We start from the raw sequence: 22,536 nt of genomic DNA, 5'->3' as shown, positions 1-22,536 counted from the left end.
AATCCATCTTTTGTTTCTCATTGAACTGAGGCCTCACCAACTTTCCTCCTGGATCTCGTGAGCAACGTGGTTGCCTATTACCATTCTGTCTATCAGTTTAAAACCCATTTCCCCAAGCCCCCAAAGTAGCAAAGCACTTTGCAAGTATTATCTAGTCCTTGCAAGTGCCCTGTGGGGTTGGAGATTGAGGTATCATGAGGTATGTGACAAGAGAGGCATGCCCCAGGGTCATGGGCTAAGTTACAGGCACAACTTCTAAACCCTAAGCCAGGATTTACACCACTGAGTTTGTTCTTGGTTTGTCTTCAAATAGGCTTAAGAGAAAAGTAGAATTTAAATTATTAGTCATGGCACAAATGTTGCAAGGAAAGATGCACCTGAGAATTCCCTAACTAGACTGCCTTTTCTTTAAAAGGGCCTTTGGGGTATCCTCCAGCTCAGACTGATTCAATGAAACAGGCAGGTAAGCCAGGGCCTAGTTAGATGAAATGAGGAAAATCCAGCCCAAAACTTGCCTGGTTCATTTTTGGTTTTCCCTAGAGTTTTCTCTGGCTCAGAGCATCAGGCTTTAGATGGTGGGGCCCAAAGACCTGTGATCTAGTTCTGGCCCATCCTCCAGGACCTTGGATGAGTCACGTAGGCTCTCTGAGCTGTCGGACGGGAGGGTGCCTGCTTGCCCGGGTCAGCCAGCGCAGGGCCGTGGAATGACCTGGACTCCAGGAGCAAAAGGTAGAGGTCTGTCTCCCCTCCCCCACCCCACCCCACCCCACATATACCTCTCAGGACCTGGTTCTCTAGGTGGGCGATTGCAGTGCTGGGTTCTCCCTCTTCCCTGCACCACCGCAGTGATGTATCATGAAAATAGGTCAGGCACGGTGTGCACAAGCCCCGTAGGCATCAGCTACTCCTTTCAGGTGGGACTCATCCAAAGATGAGCCCACCTGTGATATAGGTGATGCCAGATGGCATATGCCCACCTCTGCCAGCCATCATTTATCCTTGGCCCTCCTCTTCTTCCCATAGGTACCTGGCGCTCTATGCTTACAAGCCCCAGAAGAACGATGAGCTGGAGCTGCGGAAAGGCGAGATGTACCGGGTCCTAGAGAAGTGTCAGGATGGCTGGTTCAAGGGGACGTCCCTGAGGACTGGGCTGTCTGGGGTGTTCCCAGGAAACTACGTGACGCCCGTCTCCAGGTGAGGCTGGTGTCACCGCCCAGGAGAGGAGGAGCACATTCCCCATGTTCCCCTGCTGCTGGTTACTGCCTGGAGATCATGCTGTGGTCTGAGCAAAGCCAAAAACACACAGTCCAGAAGTCACAAGGGCTCCCCTGCCCACAGGGTTTTGCCGCATGAGCTCAGAGCTCCCCTTGGGCGAGGGTTCCACGTGGCAAGCTTTTCCCCTTCTGAATTAGGTTTTGCTTGTCATTCCCTCAGCAGACTCTGGCTGTGGGGGGACAAGATGGGAGGAGAATGAGCTGGAGTCAGGGCAACAGCACCAAGTGGGGGTGGAAGATCACGAAGTGCGTGTGTGTGTGCACATGTACCCGTGCCTGTGCATCCAATTGAGTACAGCTGGTGTGTGTGTGTGTGTGTGTGACACACATAAACCTGCTATGCGTAAAACACACGTATGCATACATACAAAGGAAAAACATACATTCTCAAAAGCTAACAATTGTTCCTGAGTGACGGCATTAGGAGTAATTAAAAATTTTCTTCTTCCTTGTGCTTTCCTATTTTTTGCAAATTTCCTGTTGTATCATTTTTATAAAACAGAAAATACAATCTAAAAAATTTGCTCAAGAAGTTATCTGGAGTTATCTGAGAATTTCCCACTAAGATGAGGGGTCCACTGTTGATTTTATTTGTCAGTCTCACCCGTGGAAACCTGTCATGGGCACAGCTCTGGGTTACCTGCAGCACAAGCACATCAACTGAAGACATGGCCCCTGGGTTTCTGCTCTCTCTGGGACAAGACTGACAGGAAAACAATTAAATAATGCCTAGACCTTGCACTGTTGGCTACACTGATTCATACTTTTCAAAGCACCCAGAGGAGTGGTGCTGGCCATGATATGGGGTTGCTTGTATGTCATCGGGCCCTTCCTGGAAAGGCCCATAATTTGTGATCCCACTTTATTCAAGTTTTACAAATTTTTTCTTAGGGTAAAAGTGAGTTCAATAGATAGCAGATGTGATTTTTTTAAAAAAATTCATGGGGCACCTGGGTGGTGCAGTCATTTGAGCATCCGACTCTTGGTTTCGGCTCAGGTCATGATCTCAGGGTCGTGAGTTAGAGCCCCATGTCAGGTTCCACACTTGGCGCAGAGTCTGTTTGAGATTCTCTCTTCCTGTCCCTCTGCCCCTTCCACTCGTTCTCTCTCTCTCAAATAAATAAATCTTTTAAAATATTCATGGTTTTGAATATTCTGGCCCACTGACAGAGTTCCTTGCTAGAGGTGAATTTCAGGGCAGCTCTAGGGGCTCTGCCTATGGTCCCTGGACAGCTGAGTCCTTTTCCAGGAGGCCCTCTTCCCACGGTGGTTCTTCAGAAACCCTGACTTAGTGGGGCACAGCCCATCCCTGACTGAAGTCCTGGTCCAGCAGTACCGAGCCACATGGGGCGGGGGCTCCCTGACCTGGCGATGGACCTGGCAGTGCCTGCTCTCACCCTCACGTGGCTTCTGGTGTCTCATGACCAAGACTCTGAGGGGACAGAAGGGGACTTGACCCAGCTCTTGGACAAATGGCAGATATTTGATCCCTGAAACTGAACCCACAGAAACTTCCGAGCCCCCAGATTCTGCCATATCGTGCACACTCACCACCAGTGCATGAGTTTGGTGCAAGTACACGGGGGTCAAAGGGCTACAGCCCATTTTCAGAGTTGCTGTGTTCTCGTATTTCTTAAACACTGGAAACTGTTTTCATCTGGAAACTTGGGGTGAAAGGGCATCTATTTCTGGTATGACACTGCAAGTTCCCTGACATCCCTCAGAAGGACCGTTTCCCAGAGGCCCTTTCCCAGAAGCCGGCAGAAACGAGAAGGCGGCCGTGTCCCGAGGGGCATGGGTCCTTGCCACGGCTTCCCACCACGTGCCAGATATGTCCAAGCCTCGTGGGATGTGGCTGAGTCATCCACTCTTTCTGGATGTGTGTGGGGACGGACACAGCTGCATATTAGACCAAATCAGGGCAGTAGCTCTGGTACAAAATATTTGATTGATATTGATTCTTAGGGTTCTTTTGTTGTTTCTTAACTATTTACATTGAAAATTAGCCCCCATAAAGGTTTTATAAAGGGTGCTCCACTGCCAAGCTTGAGCTCAGGGCATCATTTGCCTACAGGATTATCTTGGCATTCTTTTAGTATTTGTGCCCTGGGCTGTGTGGCCTTCATCTCTCAGAGTTGGGAGGTAAGAGTGGGCCTTTATTAATGGCCTGTACTGTGTGGTTTCATCTGTGACCTCACCTGACTGATTCTGTTTTATTTCCTCAGGGCTCCTGTAGGAGGGGCTGGGCCACCCCGGAATAATGTCGTTGGAGGGTCTCCGCTGGCCAAAGGGATGGCCACAACCATCCACCCAGGTGGTGGAAGTCTGAGCAGCCCAGCCACTGCCACAAGGCCGGCCCTTCCCCTCACCATCCCCCAGGCCCAGCACCAGGCAGCTTCTCCCCCGATGAGCAGTTGCCTGCGGCACACAGCCCAGCCAGCCACCAGCCAAGCCCGGGGCACTGTCCCCACAGGTATGTGCCACCCCTGAAGACTCACTCAGTAGGACAATTTGACAAGGGGTTCTCGTGAGAAACATTACAACCTAGGCTTCAAGCAGTCCAAGATGGGGCAAGTTGTTTTTGCTTATTATGATCATAAGCTTCTGCTAATCTCCAAGAAATGTATTGACTTATATTACCCTGTCCTGGCAACTGAAATGGATTAGAGAATTTACAAATATTGATACACTTCACTGTAGCAAGAGGACTGCATGGACTCATAGGATTAACACTTGCACCGGGGTCTGGGCCAGCCCCACAGGCCTTCCACGTGCTGGGCCCTCGGGAGAAGCTAGGCAGCTTCTCCCCACACGGAGCCAGAGTGCCCTTCTCTGGAGCGCTTTGAAGCTAGAAGCAATGATGGTCATTGACCCTTCACCTTTATGCCAGCTTTATCAATAGCCAGGCTGACATAGTTTAAGGAAAAGCCAGTTGATCCCAGGACAGTGTGAGATGAAGAGAAATTACAGGGTGGATCTTACAGGCATAAAGAAGGTCAACATATCTGGCTTGGAAGCTTAGGCCTGAGCCATTAGGAACTGCTGAAGCGTGGCTTGTAGTGCCCCTGGGAGCCCACACCAGTTGCCTTCCCAAACCGTGGCGCCAACGACAAAGTCCCTGTGCTGTGTAGATACCCAGGACAGCGGGGTGTGACTCTCAGTTTCATTTAAATGACAGAATTCCAGCTCCAACCTCAACCTTACTCTCTCAGAAATCATCTATCTTCTCCTCAAAGTAAGACTTAAAGGACAAAAAGTGTCAATTCTCTGGAGCAATAAAATACACGATTTTTTAGAATCTAGCCAGCCAGGAGATGGTCCATTAGAAGTGCTCCAGAAGGCACCTTCTCAAGTGTGAAAAGTCGAGATAATACTTAGCACAGCAGGGGCCATATTTTCTCCCAAGTTGCGGCTAATGGGACAAAAGAGTGGGAGAGGGCTGCCGACCTGTTCACTTGTTGGGGAAATTGGCCTGCACATTCCCATGCTGGTGCCGGTCAGGTTTGCATGCAGCAGCAAGGACTGCTGAGACCATTCAGGTGTCCCTGAGTGTGACATGAACCACCCTGAGTGTTTTAGAGGGCCACTTCAGTCAGCATGCCCCCTGACAAAACAGGACCCCATTCCCTGCTCTCAGCTCCCACACACTGGCGGGAGGCATGCTGCCGGGCAGGAAGGCGTTGGGTGCTGGTGGAGGAGGTCCAATGTGGGGCATTTGGTGATGGGGGAGACTGGGAAAGGCTCCTCAGAGGAGGTTGATCCCAGACTAAGCAGCAAAGTAACACTCAATTAAGAGAACAAAGAAGGGCACCATTTGAAGCAGGAGGAAAGGACTAGTCAAACAAACAGAAGTGACAGAAAGCACATCTTATGCAACCAGCTACAAGAAATTCAGTGAAGACAGAGTGAACACAGGTCTGGCTGAAGTCATGAGCTTGAGACCTATGTTTGGAGGCTGGGCCACCACTGTTGTTGCTTGCCTCAGTTTCTCCCTCTGTAAAATGGCACTTACCTCTGGGGCATTGAGTGGGGACAGCCTAGTATAGCGTATCTAGTGTGTATTCAGTACATGTAGCTAGATACAATGAGTATCACTGGAGTACTCAGTGCACGAGAGTCCAAAAAGTAAAAATAAATTATTACCGAAGGATCTAGGGGGTTGAATTCTCTCATGAAAGCAATGGGGAACCACCAAGGGATTTTACACAAGAGGGACAGCACTTTACCAAATTTATCACCAGGCACAGTAGGGAGGATGAGTTGCTGGGGCAGCCTGAACCTGGGAGCCCCTAGAGAGGTACTGCTCTCCCCAGGGGAGAGGTCACAAAGGGCCCAGACCCAATAAGTGGGGCTGCAGAATTGAGACAAATGACAAGATTTAGGAGGAAGAACAGTAATGACTTGGAAATGGGCTAATGCTCGGGGAGAATAAGGAACCAAGTCCAGTTGCCAGGTTTCTGGACCAGTGACTGGGAGAAGGACAATGGCATCCCCAGCCTAGAAGAAACAAGAAGGGACGGGTTTATGGTGGAAGACAATGATATATGGCTTTGCAAAGTGCAATGGGTGCTAGTAATCCTGTGGCCCACGCACCGATTTGGATCCCCGTCCTTACCTGGGGCTTGCATCCCGTGTGTCAATCCCGCCTCACCATGGTAGAAGGCTGATCCTGCTGGTCCAGTTCACCTTATAGATAAGCGCAAACACATGACCTAGATGCTGGGAACAGACATGCCTTCATGAGGGGCCGTGTGGATCCCTTTTGAGAGAAGGTGGTGGTGAAAACATCCAGCTTTTCAGGGGCAGCAGGGTGGACATCTGGTGTCTGGTGCCAGTCATCAGTGGGTGCAGGGTGGACTTCTGGTCTCCAGTGCCTGGTCATCAGTATGTACAAGGTGCATATCTGGTGTCCACTGTCCAGCCTCATTCTGGATAGTGTCCATTTCCTGCAGCAGTGGGATCTGCACCAAGGAGGTTCCATGGGTGGGCTTGGCACTGTCTTGGTTATAGAGTCTCTAAGACTGTGCCATCCCAAAGACTCTGTAAGTGCCTAATGGGCTTTCATAGATGTCTGTTTTGCTTACATTCGCCAAGAATGAGTTCTGTTTTTGCATCTCTGGCCCACGGGGAAGAACTAGTTGTCTTTATACTACAAGAGTTCTGCAACAATATTATCTGGTGCCAGCCATCTTGCCCCCAACAATTACCTCCCAATGAGCCATGCTTGTAACATGGCTTAAGTTCATCTGATGGTGTTTATTGGTAAGCCTCTAGCTAGACATACAGCCACTATAGTGGCCAAGTGATTGAGTGAGCCCACAGCAGGGCTTCCTGACTGGTTTTCCATGACTGGGTCAGAAGTACCCAAGATCCTGACCTCACTGACCCTTGGAACACTCATGCAGGACCTGGGGCAGCTAAAGTCCCAGGTTGGGTCCCTTCGGGCTATAAACATCCATTCACCCCAGTGTGCCACACACACGTTTCTATGTGCACCATGATATGGAGAGTTTGGGCAGCCCAGGTCCTCACTGAGAGTGAATATCCCAGCATAGTAGCCCTGGGTTATCTGTACAAAATGCCAATATGATGGCCTTTCTAAGCCATGCCCTGCTAACAACTTTCCCAGCTCAAAGAAGAAAATGAGACCTGCCAGTCATTTCTCCCTCTATGGAATAACAAGCAGAAGTGAAAGAAATTGGCATGGCTAGGGGCAGTACAACATTGCATCTCAGTCATTGATCACCATAGTAACCACCATGGTGTGACAAGCATTCTCTTCCATCAGTCTAATTTTACATACAGGAGGAGCAAGGCACAGGATGTTTAAAACAGCTTTCCCAATGCATTCCAACCTCATGCTTGTCCCCACACTCTTGCTGTCACAGTCAAGTTAAAGAATGGCTCCTACCACATCATATCAGTAAATTAAATGCCATTGAGTTCCCATAGCATTTTCCACTTCATTCTGCATTTAGAGAGAAAAAACACACTGTTGACAGTACAAGTAATGGATTGTTCACTGCAGTAATTGCCCATTTCAGCAGACCCCAACCCAGGCAGCTGGGAGGCGTTTCATCAGTGTTCTCATCTTGAGCCAAAGTCAGGCAGTTTGACAAAGGCTTAATTGCATTGGCCATAGCATCCAATATGATTTGTTCTGCTTGATTAACGTAACTCCTTTTTCCAAGGGCAGAGCTCTCCCTGTTAAGTGCCAGTGATCACACATCCTCATATCAGTGTTTAGCAGGGGCAAGAGCCTTGTACAGCCATTTATTCAACAGAAAAGAAAAAAAAAAGCACTGAAAGAGAGGTAGATACTCTGCTAGGCTCTGGAAATGCAGAGAAGAACCACATAAACCCCAGTTCTACACCCAGTTAAAGAGAGCGACAAGAAAACAAATTCTTGCAATAGAGTTTGAAAAGCACTATAGTGGAGGGTAATAAGAAAGCATGGAGGAGAGATATGTAACAGATTGGGAAGGAAAATGAGACTGGAAAATTTTCAAGAGGTGGTGATCCTGCCTTGATTCTTAAAGTACAAATAGGAACTATCTGAGCAGACAAAGCACAAAGAGAGTTCTAGTAGAGGGACTAGCAAGGACAAAGATGTAGCAATGAGAAATACCAGAGTTTCTGTTTTGGGTAACTTTATTTATTTTGATGTGACTGAAACAAAAGGCATGGAAGGAGAAGACCAGGGTGTTGGTGACAATTTTTCTGCAGAGGCAAAATTTAATTTTAGGTCTTAAGGCTGGCATGCAGCAGGGGGTGAGGTGAGGGTGGAAGCATGGGGCAAGCTCTGAAGCTGGCAGAGGACTGGTGAACTTGAAAACTTAGATGAAGTCAGGGTGGAAGGACAAAGAAAGGAGAGGATGAATGGCACTGGCAAAGCTGAAAGGGAAGTAGGGAAAGATCATGGAGGTTCCTTTAGACCATGTTGTGCAATTTTGATTTATATCCTAAGGGACACATCAGAGGGTTTTAAATAATAGATATAATTGGATTTTTGTATCTAAAGAATAAAGCCAGGCTTCTGCTTATGACCAACCTAAAGTAATGAGGACAGGATTTATCATCCCACCAGAAACAATTTACAAGAATAACAGTTTGCAAGATGCCAAACATTAGAAAACCAAGGACAGTGATCCATGAGAATAGGAAACGATGAGGTGAGCCCCAGCTTACTGCCTGGAGAGAGGTTCCAGACTGTGGCACAGGGAGGGGTAACAAAGTGGAGCACAACGGGCTTCCTGATGTGAGGATGTGGAGTGAGAGTCTGGATGACCGAAGTGGCTGGAGTTTGAAGGACAGAACCTAGAGAGGAGAGGGCTGCGCAGAAAGAAAACCCCAGAGGATGCAGGGTGTCCTCTTGAGTAGTATACTGAGAAGTAATCAGCATATGCATGTGAGGAAACTGTGCAAAGCCAGGGAAACTATGAGGAAAAGGATCAGTGCTGTCAGTGCCCAGCATTCACAAAGAGCTGGAAATAGTACCCATTCCACCAGCCAGATGAAAAAAACTGTTCACAGAACATTGAGTAGTCTATGCAGAAGGGCTTTGCCTCGGTCCCTAGACTAACCACTGTTCTAGTCCCACCCAACTAGTCTTAAAAACAAACTCAAAAAGATCAAACTGTTTCCAATTCATTTAAGTGTTACAGAGAACTGAGCTCAAGAGTTGATAGGACTGCAAAAATGCAAGAGTTGATAGGACTGCAAAAATATCCAGCTCTCAACAACGTAAAAACAACAATGTCTGATATCAATAAAAAATTCCTAGGCACACAAAGGAAAATATGACCCACAATGATGAGATAAACCAGTCAGTCAGAACTGACCCAAATGTTAGAATTAGCAGATAGAGGTAAAAACAGATATTATAATTGTATTTATTATTATGTGCTCATATATTATAATGTGCTCAGAAAATTAAGTAGAAACATGGAAGATATTTTAAAGACCCAACCAAACTTCTAGAAACTACAGTGTGTGAGATCAAGAATACAGTGGATGGAATTAATGGCAGATTAGACATTACTAAAGAAAATATTAGTGAACTTGAAGATATAGCAATAGGGACTATGAAAAATGAAACACAAACATAAAAGAGAACTTTTAAAAATGAGCATCAGTGAGCAATGACAACTTCAAGTTGCCCAGTATATGTGTAATTGGAGTCTCCAAAGTAGAGGAGTGAAAGGTGAGATAGAAAAATTATTTGAGAAATAATAAATCAAATTGTTCTACATTTGATGAAAACTACAAACTCACAGATCAAAGACAGCTGGTGGGCCCCAAGCACAAGAAACATGGGGAAAACTACACCAAGGCAAATTATAATCAAATTGTTCAAAATCTGTGATAAAATCTTAAAAAGAAATAAGGAAAGAAACAATACATAAAGTAGGAAGAATTAAGGATGACCGTATATTTCTTGTCAGGAACACTTAAGTGAGAAAATAGTTGAGTAATGGAAAGAAGTACTGAAAGAAAGAAATCTGTCAAGTTAGCATTCTATACCCAGCAAAAGTTTCTTTCAAAATGAAAGCAAAATAATCATTCACACATAATAAAACTAAAAGATTTCATTACCAATAGACCCACATTATGAAAAATGTTAAACAAAATTCTTCAGGAAGAAGGAAAATGATATCAGATGGAAATGTGGGTATATAAAAGGGAGTGAAGGACACAAGAAATGGTAACTGCATATATAAATATATAAGTTTTTTTCTGATTATTTAAATATCTTTAAACTATAACAAACTGTTTAAACAAAAATAAAAGCAATGCAGTGTGGCATTTAAAACACATGTACCCCAATGTTTATAGCAGCAATGTCCACAATAGCCAAAATATAGAAAGAGTCCAGATGCGCATCGACAGATGAATGGATAAAGAAGATGTGGCGTGTATATATATAAATATATATATAAATATATATATACTCACATATATATGTACATATGTATGTATACACACACATACATATACACACAATGGAATATAACTCAGCCATCAAAAAGAATGAATCTTGCCATTTGCAATGATGTGGATGGAACTAGAAGGTATTATGCTAAGTGAAATAAGTAAGTCAGAGAAAGACAAATACCATATGATTTCACTCATATGTGGAATTTAAGAAACAAAACAGATGAACATAGGGGAAGGGAAGGAAAAATAAAATAAGATGAAAATTGAGAGGGAGGCAAGCCAGAAGAGATGCTGATCTAGGAAACAAACTGAGGGTTGCTGGAGGGGAGGTGGGTGGGGGGAAGTGGTAACTGGGTTAAGGGGTTACTGCATTAAGGAGGGCACTTGATGGAATGAGCACTAGGTGTTACATGCAACTGATGAATCATTAAATTCTACCCCGGGAACTAATAATACAGTATATGTTAAATAAAGTGAATTTCAATAAAGAATTAAAAAACACATGTAAAAGTAAAATGTATAATGGTAAATGTAGCATTTGGGGTACATTTGGAGGTTGGGAATGGAGAAATATATTATTACACTATACTATTATATACTATTACACTATTATAAGTATGTTCTTATACTAGGTGTGAAGAGTTATGGAATCACTTGTAGGTAGACTATGATAAATTAAAGACATAAGCAAGCACTCAATATCAAAACAGAGTTACAGCAAATAAGCTGACAGAGGAGGTAAAATGGAATCACAAAAATTTCTAATTAATCCAAAAGAAGGCATAAAAAGAGAGGAAAGGAGACAAAGAATGCATGGGTAAAATAGTAAACATGTAGTAAAGTGTAGGTTAAACCTGGTCATAAAAAGAAATATAAATTGTCTAAACAACATTAAATAGAATGCAGAGATTGTCAAGTACTATTTAAAAAAAAAAAAGACAAAACCTAACCATATGCTGTGAACAGGAAACATATTTTAATACTTTAAATATAAAAACACGAATAAGTAAAAAGCAAAAAGAGGATCAAGATATACAGTTGATTCTCATTATTCACAGTAGCTATGCTGTATAAAGTTTCCATGGACACTATATTAGTGAATACTAAACTATTGCTCCTAAGTGAAATACATGCATGTGTGAGTGTCTCACAGAGATTATAATCTTAAATACTAAAAATAAGTCATTCTGGTAGATTCTATTTATTTTACAAAAGAGAAACTAAGGTTCAGAAGTGACTGCCCGAGGCCACCCTACTAACAGGTGACAAACAGGATTCACACCTGTCCAGTCAGTCCCAGAGCTGGAGCATCTTGCATTGCACCGCCCTACCCCCTCCCATCTCTAACCCTCAGCATCTCTGTATGAGCTTCAACAAGAAGGAAGAGCATCATCTTGTTGCACCTCAGCTGGGAAAATGTGTCAGTGACTCCAATTTTTTGTTAGTATGAGTATGTCTGTGAATGACTACAAAAGCAACACAGGTATTGATTTGGGGATTACAAATCAATTGTAGCTAGTAGGTGACTTTGCACATATAGAATCTATGGATAATGAGGATCAAATGTACCATGCTAATGCTACTAAAATGAAATCTGAAATGGTTATATTAATATCAGAGTAGAATTTAGAACAAAGAATATTATTACTATATGAATGGCAATTTCATAATAATAAAGGGGTCAGTTCATCAAGAGGACTAAATATTTATGCCCAAATAACCAAACTTCAAAATATATAAGCAATTACTGGTAGAGCTGCAAGGAGAAATAAATAGACTAATCCACAATTATAGTCAGAGATTTCAATAATTCTCCCAATAATTGACAGAACAAATAGACAGAATATTGGTAAGAACACAGAACATTTTAGCAAGCTATAACCGATTTGACCTAATTGACATTTATGGAGCGCTACACCAACAGCAAAATACACATCCTTTTCAAGTGAACAAAGAACATTTACCAACATAAGCCACATTTGGGGCCATAATATTTAAATCTCAATAAATTTAAAGGGATTCAAGTCTCACAAATTACATTCCCTGACTACAATACAGATGAATTAGAAATTAATAATACAGAGATATCCCCAAATATTTGAAACTAAATGGCACACACACTTAAAAGAAACCCTTGGATGAAAGAAGAAATCAAAAGTGATTTTAGAAAGCATTTTGAACTGAATGAAAATGAAAATACAGCATATCAAAATTTGTGGGATTCCACTTAAGCAGTACTTACGGGGAAATTTATAGTACTAAACACCGATGTTAGGGAAAAAAAGATCTCAAATCAGTCAGCTCAGTTTTACTTTAAAAAACTAGAATAAAAAGAGCAAAGGAACCATAAAAGAAGCTGAAAAAAGTCAGTGCAGAAATAAATGAAATAGAAAACAGAAAAACAGTAGAGAAAATCAATGAAACCAAAATTTAGTTCATTGAAAAGATCAGTAATAAAATTGGTAAGCATCTAGCCAGAGAGATAAAGAATATGGAGAGAATACACAAATTATCAATACCAGGAATAATAGATTTTACAGAATAATAAGGGATTATTAATTTACTTCAGATTTTACAGAATAATAAAGTACTATAGAAAATGCCAGTAAACTCAATAAGTTAGACAAAACATAAATTTCTTTAAAAACAGAAATTAATAAACTTAAGAAACAATAAATAACCTGAATAGGCCTATGTCTATTAAAATTGAAATTGAACTAGTTAAAAGCTTTCCACAAAGAAATCTCCAGTCCTGAGTGGCTTTGTTGTTAAATTATACCTAATGGTTAAGGGAAAAAATACAACAATTCCATTGAAACTCTTCCAGAAAATTGAAAAGAAGGGAGAATATTTCCTAACTCTTTCTATAAGGCTAACTTTATCCTCATACCTAAACCAGACAAAGGCACTGAAAGAAAATAAAACTACAGACAAATATCACTCATAAACATAGATGTAAAAACTCTAAACAAAATTTTAGCACTCAATTACAGCAATAAATAAAAACGATAATACATCATGACCAAGTAGAGTTTCCCCTAGGAATTCAAGGTTTGACTTATATTTATTTATTTATTTATTTTAAAGATTTTATTTATTTATTTGACAGAGAGATAGCGAGAGCAGGAACACAAGCAGAGGGCGCCCAAGGTTTGACTTACATTTAACAGTCAATATAATTTACTGTATTAACAAACTGAAGAATAAAAATAATATGATCAATTCAAAAGATGTGGAAAAAAATTTTTTTTACAAAATCCAACACACATTCCTGATTAAAAACTGTCAGAAAATGAGAAAATAGAAATGAGCTGCTCAGCCTGACAAAAGGCATCCATGAAAACCACAGCTAACCTCAGACTTAATAGTGAGAGACTGAAAGCTTTCCCCTGAGATCAGGATTAAACAGGGATATCCACTCTTGCCACTTATATTCAATATTGTACTGTAAGTTCTAGCCAGAGCAGTTAGTCAAGAAAAAAATATAAAAAGCGTGCAGATTGGAAAGGAGGGAGTAAAATTATGTCTATTTGCAGGTAACATGATCTTGAATATAGAAAACCCTGGGGAATCCACACTCACACAAAGAGCTTTCTTTACAGCTAATAAATGAGTTTAGCAAGGTTGCAGGATCCAAGATTAATATACAAAAATCAACTGTATTTTTACATATTAGCAGTGAATAATTGAAAATTGATGTTTTAAAAAATGATGGCAATTTTAATAACATAAAAAATATAAATTATTTAGGGATATATCTGATAAAAGAAGAGGAAGACTTGTCCAGGGCGCCTGGGTGGCTCAGCCGTTAAGTGTCTGCCTTCGGCTCAGGTCATGATCCCAGGGTCCTGGGATCGAGTCCCACATCTGGCTCCCTGCTCGGCGGGAAGCCTGCTTCTCCCTCTCCCACTCTCCCTGCTTGTGTTCCCTCTCTTGCTGTCTCTCTCTCTCTGTTAACAAATAAATAAAATCTTAAAAAAAAAAGACCTGTCCACTGAAAATTATCAAATATTACTAAGAGAAATTGAGTAAGACTGAAGTAGAGCAATATACTTTATTCATGTGAGAAGCCTTAATATTTCCAAAAATTTGACCTATAGATTCAATGGAATACCAATCACAATCCCACTCAAAGTTTTTGGAGAGATTAGTAATCTGTTTCTCAAATTCATATAGGCATGCAAAGAACCTAGAATAGCCAAAACAGCCTTGAAAAAACAGCAAATTGGAAGGCTAACACTGATTTCAAGCCATTTAGGCTACAGTAATCAAGTCCGTGTGATATTGGTGATAAGCAATTAGATCAGTGGATACTTTTTCTGAAAACAGAAACATGTCCATTAAATTTGCTGACAGGTGGAGTCATAGTTGATCTTGTTCAGATAATATTCGATGGAATGAAAGTGATAAACCATATTTCAGTAGACTGAGAAGTGAGTTAAGGACTCCTGGGTAGTATGGGATAGTGAGTTCATGTGGAAATCCCCTATTCTCTCTGTTTTAAACACAAAGAGGTTTCTTTGTTTTTAAATTTTTAAAAAGTCAACTGTATGGATCTAAACAAAATGGAACACACAATAGCAAGTGGGGTTGAAGCACTGGCTTACTGGAATGAAAAGCAGGCATTGTTGGCTGACTTTCAACTCCTGCAAGAGAAAATGGACAGGAAGTCTCTGGTGAGTATCAGAGGACCAGAGCCAAGTGCAATGGTTTGAACAGCTGCAGTCTCTTCCATTCTCGGGGAATGGTTAATACTGAGCTAGGGTATGGGAGAGGATAGAGAATGCCACCTTGGCATGGAGCTGAGTTTGGCTCTGGCCTGAGGACCAGAGCCCAAACCATCCAGTTACACCTGGTTCTGAGAGGAGGTCCCAGAGGACCATGCAGAAACAATGACCAAGGATACAATAGCAATGAGACAGTCATGCTCAAGAGGAGCTTGCACATGGAAATCTCAAAGCACAAGGGAAACACTAATGCATAAAAGATAGCCAATAAACTGAAGAAATGGGAGAGAAATCTGAAAAAGTCTTTGCTATCAGTATATTTAAGATCTTGTAGGGGTGCCTGGCTGGCTCAGTCAGTAGAGCATCTGACTCTTAATCCTGGGGTCGTGAGTTCAAGCCCCACATTGGGCATGGGGCCTAGTTAAAAAATAAAAATAAATGAAAATAAAAGAGCCTCTAAAAGGGAAAAGAAAGAATAACATCTACTCTCCCCCTCCCCCAAAAAAGAAAGAAAAAACAGGGTGTTATAAAGGAGAAAAATTGAATGGATAGCTATGAATCAGAAACTGATGGATATGAAAAAGAACCAACTTGAAATTTTGGAGAGGGGAAAATATATTTATTTAAATACAAAATCTCTATAGGTAACATGAACTCTAGCCTGGACACAGTTGAAGATGGAAATTAGTGATACTAGAAAGCTGTACAGGGAATGTATCTGGAACACAGAGCAGAGATGAAAACTGCCATTAAAGCAAATACAGATCGGGGGCGCCTGGGTGGCTCAGTCGTTAAGCGTCTGCCTTCGGCTCAGGTCCTGATCCCAGGGTCCTGGGATCGAGCCCCGCATCGGGCTCCCTGCTCGGCGGGAAGCCTGCTTCTCCCTCTGCCACTCCCCCTGCTTGTGTTCCCTCTCTCGCTGTGTCTCTCTCTTCAAATAAATAAATAAAAAATCTTAAAAAAAAAAAAAAAAAAAGCAAATACAGATCATGCAAAGAACTGAATGAAAAGTAAGAAAGAACCAATGCAGACACTATTTCAAGAATACTAGGTATAAAGAAAAACAGAAAAAGGAGGTACTGGCCAGAAAGAAGACTGTTTTTGAAATGGGAGCTATAACTTGCTTAGTAAATTACGGGAGGAAAATTAATAGAGAAATTTAATACAGGCAAGAAGGGGATGAGCCAGGGGAAAGGATCAAGATGAGTGTGACAGAGTAGACCTCTTGGGACCTTGTATCCTTGAGACTGGAGGGCAGGGTGGGTCTGAATGTGGATGAGTTGAGGGGCTAAAGCCAACCCCAAGGGGGGTTGCCAATGTTCCATTTCATCCATGAAATGGGAAGTGATAAACCTGAGAATAAGAAAAGGGCAATGTTAATGGTAAGGTAAGTCATTTATTCATTCAACTACTCTTTATAAAGCACATGTGGGATGACACAGCAGTGAACTGAGTGACGTCCAATGGGATTTAGGTACTCCAGAGTTGCTGGAGCATGCCAAAGGTTTACAGAGGAGAGGCAAAGGGGAACAGAGACTATGGAGTAAGAGCATTTTCTCAGACTGCCTGCCTCTGTCAGGCAGGTTGCTTTGGCATTGCTAACCAGTAGAATGACTAGAGCGATAGCAGTCTAGGTCAGTCCGAGGTTGGGTGGCACAGGGTGAGTGAACCTGAGGATAAATCCTACTGAGGATCAGTAGAATCCCACATTCTTCTACCAGCTAGTGTAATGAGTCATGCTCCTCTTTCTCATAGAGGATTTTTATCTTCTCCAGTGGTTCAATTCTGTAAAATCTGAAGAGATATTTTAATTGAGGTTCTCTTTCCTCAAAGACTTGTTCATTCATTCAAGAAATTTATCAAGCACCTGGTGCATGCTGCGCACCAGTCCAGCTGTTTGGAATATATTCATGAACTACACAGCAAGTGTCGCTCCCTCGTGGAGCTCAGCTTGTAGCGGGCGGAGTCAACACACAATGAAGAGGCATATCATACAGACTGTTAAGAGCAGATAGTGCCGTGGGAGGAAAGGGAAACGGAAGCAGGGCAAGAGGGGCTGGGATTGCAGAGCAGCAGCCTGCACTGTTCGGTGGGTTGGCAACAACAGGGCTCTCTGGGAGGGCAGTGTCTGTGGTGACGGAAGCAGGTGAGGGGACGTGTGACTCTGAGGAAGAGCGTTCTGTGCCACAGTCTCTGAGGTGAGAGAGAGCCTGTGTTGGGGGAACAGCCAGGAGGCTGGAGTGGCTGAGGGAAGGAACAAGGGAGGATGTCAAAGAGATTGCCTGGCAGGCAGGCTTAGAACTTTCTGGAACACCCTCTCCTCTTTTGCATTGGGTTTGGCAGGGTGATGTGGCAGGCATGTGGAAGCCAGCCAGAAGTGGAGGGGAGTGGTGTGGGACTCGGCGGAAGAATCTGGAGCAGCCCCTGCAGGCTCTCGAGCCCAAGTGATTGCTCTTGCCTGGCCCAGCCACGACTTCTCATTCCAGGGCCGGGGGGCTGGGGTGAAAGAGAGTTCAGACAGCTGGGGAGAGGCAGACAGATGGTCCCAGGAGCACTGTCCAAGTCACGGGTTACCTCGGGCTGACTGAGTGAGCCCAGTGGCTTCATCGATCTGCATAGTTGCCTAACCTGGTCTTTTGAAATGTGGGGCCACATTGAGTGAGGATTCAAACCCACCCCAAACCCTGAATACTTTTAAAACCATAAATCAGTCTTTATTTATTTCACCTCCTAGAAACAGAGGCGGCAGCGACAGTCCCTGCGTCCCGGAGATCCCGGGATCACACAACTAGCTCTCACGGCTCTTCCCACGCAATGCTGTCAGAGGGAAGAGGCCTGCCTTGCATGTGACGGGGCTCTGGTTGGTTGCGCCGAGTTACTTCACATGCCAGGGAAATGCTGTGAGGATTTATGAGTAGATTATCTATTCAAGGCATATTTGGGGGCTGAGAATACTGTTTTGCTTTATCACGTGTATTTTTTTCATATTGCAAAGCCACGAATGCCACGAATTCTGGTGGTAGAAAGTAAGGACAGTGTGAGGTGACAGTGCAAAAATGCTGTAATCTGAGTTGCCCAATGTTGCATGGGACAAATGGTATGAAGTGATGTGGGCTGCCACAACCTGTGTCTCCCTTTGGGTCACCAGCCCAGGCCACAAATCACCGTTCCTCCCGTGTGCCTCACTCTGTCCCCCTGTATGTTTCTTCTCTGATTGGTAAGGAGACAGTTCTTCAAAATCACTAACACAAGCTGCAGCAAGATTCATTTTAATTCGGTGCTATGTTTAGAAGGGACTTTATGTTTTCAAATGGTGGATTTTTACAAATGTCAGGCCTTCAGACCCTTACCATCCTTAGGAGGCATTTTTGCTGGCAGTAGGGGCAGATTCGTCATTGTGATGTTCCTGTTCTGTAAATACAGAAACTGTTGTTTCGGGGTGTAGGCAAGGCGACAGCCACCGGCAGATCGCGGTGAGAGGGGTGATGGCTCGCCCCAAGGCTGCAGCTGCCTTCCTCCTGTGACTGTCACCAGCTAAAGCTGCCGCACGAGCTCGGCCCGAGCTCAGCCGGCTCAAATACCAAGTGTGAACAGAGTTCCGGGTTATAGCTCTGGGGTCGAGACCAACCAGGGCCAGGCTGTTGGCAGTGATCACCTTACAGGGAGTGGTGTCTAATAGTTCTGGGGCATCTTGGGGCTTCTTCAGGATTGTCACAGGCCTTACTTTTATGAACGTTTTCACAAGGGCGTTGCAAGAGAACTTGTGAGTGTATTAGTTCATCTTAGCAGAGGAAACCAGTTAGAAGGCTTCATGGGAAGCTGGGAACATGCCCACGCTCGTGGCAACCTTGGAAAAGATGTTTTCGCTCCCCCTGAGGGTGGGCTGTTTTGTGCCGTGGCAGGGCTTTGGGGAGATGGGATGTGTTTTCCTGGTTGCCTGGCCTTGGTCTCTCTCCCTGTGGAGCGTGGCCAGGTGTGGAGAGACCGCAGAGAGGCTGTGAGCCCGAGGAACGAGTCCGTGGCGATTGCATTGCCGTGGCAAACTAACCTTGAAACCCTACTCTCTCTCCAACCTCATGCTCCAGCTGCCCACTCCTCAGCCCAGGCCCAGGACCGACCAACGGCCACCGTGTCGCCCCTGCGCACCCAGAACTCCCCATCCCGCCTGCCCGCCGCCAGCCTCAGGCCCCACTCGGTGGTGTCCCCACAGCACGTGCACCAGCCTCCCGTGCAGACGGTCATCGGGGCCCCGTGCCCCCGACCAGCCATCCCGCTCACATCCGCAGCGTCTGCCGTCACACCTCCCAACGTCAGTGCTGCCAACCTCAACGGGGAGGCCGGAGGGGGGCCTGCCAGTGGCCTGTCATCGTCCAGCCCCACCAACACCGGATGCAAACCAGATGACAAGAAAAATGAAAAGGTAAGTGGCCCATCCTGGGCGAGTCCTGGCTGTGGCCCAGCTGGTTATTTAATCCTTTGGCACCAGACACCAATGACATTTTGTAAAACTAAGGCTTGAATTAGGGCACCAGGTTCCTGCCCTCAGATGCTTCGGGCCTATGACAGAGATGGAGGCCAAACCAGCAAAGCAGCTGTCCTTGGAGTGGAATTCAGGCAGTCTTCAGGTTCTGGTAGGGCTGACTTGAGCCCAGCTATAGCTTTTATGCAAATCGGAAAAAAAGTATCGCTTCCTCAGAATGCTCTAATTCTGTCTGTTGGAAAATCACTGTAATATACTCATTTTGTTGGAACAAGATACTTATTGCCAGGTACCAGGATATAATAATAATAAATACATAAATCTATTTATGTACAGTGTGAACAGCTTCCCTTCCCTTCAATGTGTCATCCTTGTGCAATCTACAACCTGTCCAACCACGTGGGACAGGCCTGTTTTCTGAGGAGAAACAAGAGGGGGATGCTGGTCTGATGGTTGGTATAGACAGCATTTTCAGCTATTCTTTTAACTTGTGAAGGAAATTGGGCTTATTTCACAAAAGAAATCAGTCCAGTGAGCTTGGCTCTGTTACTACCCAGCTACACACTGGATTAGCCAGGATTAGAGTCCAGATTTCTAAATCAGTGCTGCCCAATAAAACTATAATTCAAGCTACCTAATTTAAAATCTTCTAGTAGCCACATTTTTAACAAGTTAAAATAATTTTAAAAATAAAATTAAAAGGTGAAATTCATTTTAATTGTATAATCTATTAAACCCAGTATCTAAAAATATTACCATTTCAACATGTAATCTGTATAAGAAAAATGTTGATGAGGTGTTTTGCCATTTTTCACATTCAGTCTTTAAAACCCAGGGAGACATCTGCAGGGCTCACGGGCCACTGCACTGCCCATTGCTGTCCTGGACAGTGTGGACCCACATCTCCAGCTGGGAGTTACTCTCTTCATTGCCTTGCTGTATGAACAACGTATTCTCCTTCCCTCTTGGCTCTACCACATGATGTGGATCTTTGAAAACCTTTCTATATAAAACCAGTCTTCCTTTTTTTTTTTAAGATTTTATTTATTTATTTGATAGAGAGAGAGTGCATACAAGCAGGGGGAGCGGCAGAGGGAGAGGGAGAAGCAGGCTCCCTGCAGGGAGCCCAATGTGGGGCTCGATCCCAGGACCCTGGGATCATGACCTGAGCCGAAGACAGATGCTTAACTGACTGAGCCACCCAGGCGCCCTAAAACCAGTCTTCTGATGAGAGTGTGCGAGGCAGAGTTGGGCTGAGGCCTGCCACACAGGATGGTGTATTCAGGGCCAGGACGACCTCTCCTGTCCCTTGAGGAACAGTACCAAAACCAGCGTTGGCTGCCCAGTCCACTTGCCCAGTGCCCTGGAGGCATGCCCACCAGCTCACTTCCTGTGCTCAGCAGGAGCCCAGAGGCCTCTCAGAGCTGTGCACATCAGATTCCTCAGAGACCTCAGATCGGTGGTGCTCAGGCCTCGTCACCACCTGTCTCACCTGGTCCGGAGGAATATTATGCCCAAGCTTGGGAGTGCAGAAGAGGCCTCAGTCAGAGCCGCTGTTACCGTGCTCTCAGCCAGCACAGCTCAAGTCCCCTTGAGACCAGCAGGGTCCCGGGCACAAAGTGAAATGGTTGCTCTGTGGTTTGTGTCCATGTCTGTTTGCAGATCCCTTAGGTCTTGGTCTGCTCCCTTCCACCTTGCAGCCTGGTTAGGAGGTGTAGCTGGGTCTCATCGGGAGGCAGAAGTGGGGGTGCAAGCCCACCCTCTCACTTGGCCATGCTTCCTGGAAGACTAGATCCTCCAGGCCTTAAACAGGGGATGGACTTGGAAAGGGGAGGGCAATCATAGTTTTGTAAACATTTCTGGTTTTTTACCAAAAAATTCCCTCTGTCTAGTTTGCAAAACAGATAGGGCTAGTGTCAGGAGGGCTCATGACAATAGAGTCAGGCTGGGAGGAGTCTACATGGAGAGCGATATTGCTCACCATCTTGCCCTCTTAAGCGTGTTGCTAAGGAAAACCAGCGCTGGGCCTGCTCTCAACATTCCCAGCCTGTTAGACACTTAGCAGGCATTTTGTTTTCACTCAGGGTTCACTCTCTGCTAACAGTTCTCCTACATCAGCAAGGAAGAGTTGAGTCCAGGGGACACCCAGAGGGTCCCTCCTGATGAAAGGCACTGTGGAAGGAAGAAGCCCTGCTTCCAGAAGGAAAGCAGCAGAGATGTGCACTTCACTCGGGCAGCAGAAATGCACAGCCGACGCCAGCCTGGAGCGGCCATGCTCAGGGCGGGGCGCTGACTGCCCGTGGCCCGGGGCTGTCCATGCTGTGCTCCCACATGGGAAGTGAAATGGACATTGCCGGATGAAGCGAGCACGTGTTCATGGGGATGGCAGTAATCGTCCACCTCAAACCCCGGTGGAGAAATACTGTACATCGTCCTTCCACGTGTTATGTGTGGTTTTCACTTCTCCCCTCTCAAACAAAGCATAAACAAAAAAAAGCACTAGTCTGAAAAAACCACCTGTTAATGGTTTTTCCTTTTGTATTCCCAGTAGAATTTCTCCTACCTTATAGTAAAGTGCAAAACATCCACAGTTGCCATTCCTAGCAGAAGAGCCAAAAATGGTAGCTGTTCCCATGAACCCGTGTGGTGTGCTCCAAGCCAGCCCGAGTGGGGCCTTGTGCCCTTGTGCCAAGCCACCCCCCCACCCCCGCCGGGACCGCAACTGAACAGATTTCCCCAACTTTGAAAACACAGCAGTTGGCTTCACATCTATTTCTGGGTAACCCCATCACAGATGTGCCCATCTCTAATTACAGTGGAAGGATTTTTTTAAGTAATTTGCAGTATTCTCCAGGTTGTTTCTGTTAATGAATTTTCCTCTGAAAAAGGCGGAGCTCCCAGCCCTGCTGCCCGTGGAGACCCAAACCACAGCGCTTGTGTGTTTTCACAGTGCCGAGCTCCTCTGGAATTCTTGTGCCCTTGGAAGCATGGGCACAAGAGAGAAGACTATGACTGATGGGGCTCCTGGCCCCTGAGGTAGCGGCAGGGGTGATTGTCTCCTAGGAGCATGGGAGATTTATTCCCAGGCGTCCCAGCATGTGGGATACAAAGAGGCCCC

The 22,536-nt window shown here is 44.7% G+C and overlaps 1 protein-coding gene across 4 annotated transcripts in view; it reads left to right on the top strand.

Annotated features, from left to right (window-relative positions):
• SH3RF3 (SH3 domain containing ring finger 3) overlaps positions 1 to 22,536 on the top strand; it is a 379,200-nt gene that overhangs the window by 289,661 nt on the left and 67,003 nt on the right. For 2 of the 4 annotated variants that reach the window (XM_078056676.1, XM_036110329.2), the window contains exons 6-8: positions 1,024 to 1,194; positions 3,500 to 3,747; positions 19,024 to 19,358. In XM_078056676.1, coding sequence (XP_077912802.1) covers positions 1,024 to 1,194; positions 3,500 to 3,747; positions 19,024 to 19,358 — 754 coding nt within the window. Of the gene's footprint in view, positions 1 to 1,023; positions 1,195 to 3,499; positions 3,748 to 19,023; positions 19,359 to 19,754; positions 19,894 to 21,502; positions 21,862 to 22,536 lie in introns of those variants that run through there. The other 2 variants (XM_078056678.1, XM_078056677.1) reach the window with 2 other exon arrangements.

This window comes from Halichoerus grypus, chromosome 10 (genome assembly GCF_964656455.1).
Source record: "Halichoerus grypus chromosome 10, mHalGry1.hap1.1, whole genome shotgun sequence".
Taxonomy (NCBI): Eukaryota; Metazoa; Chordata; class Mammalia; order Carnivora; family Phocidae; genus Halichoerus; species Halichoerus grypus.
The sequence above is the reverse complement of the archived record's forward strand: the minus strand, read 5'-3'. Positions and strand labels throughout refer to the sequence as shown.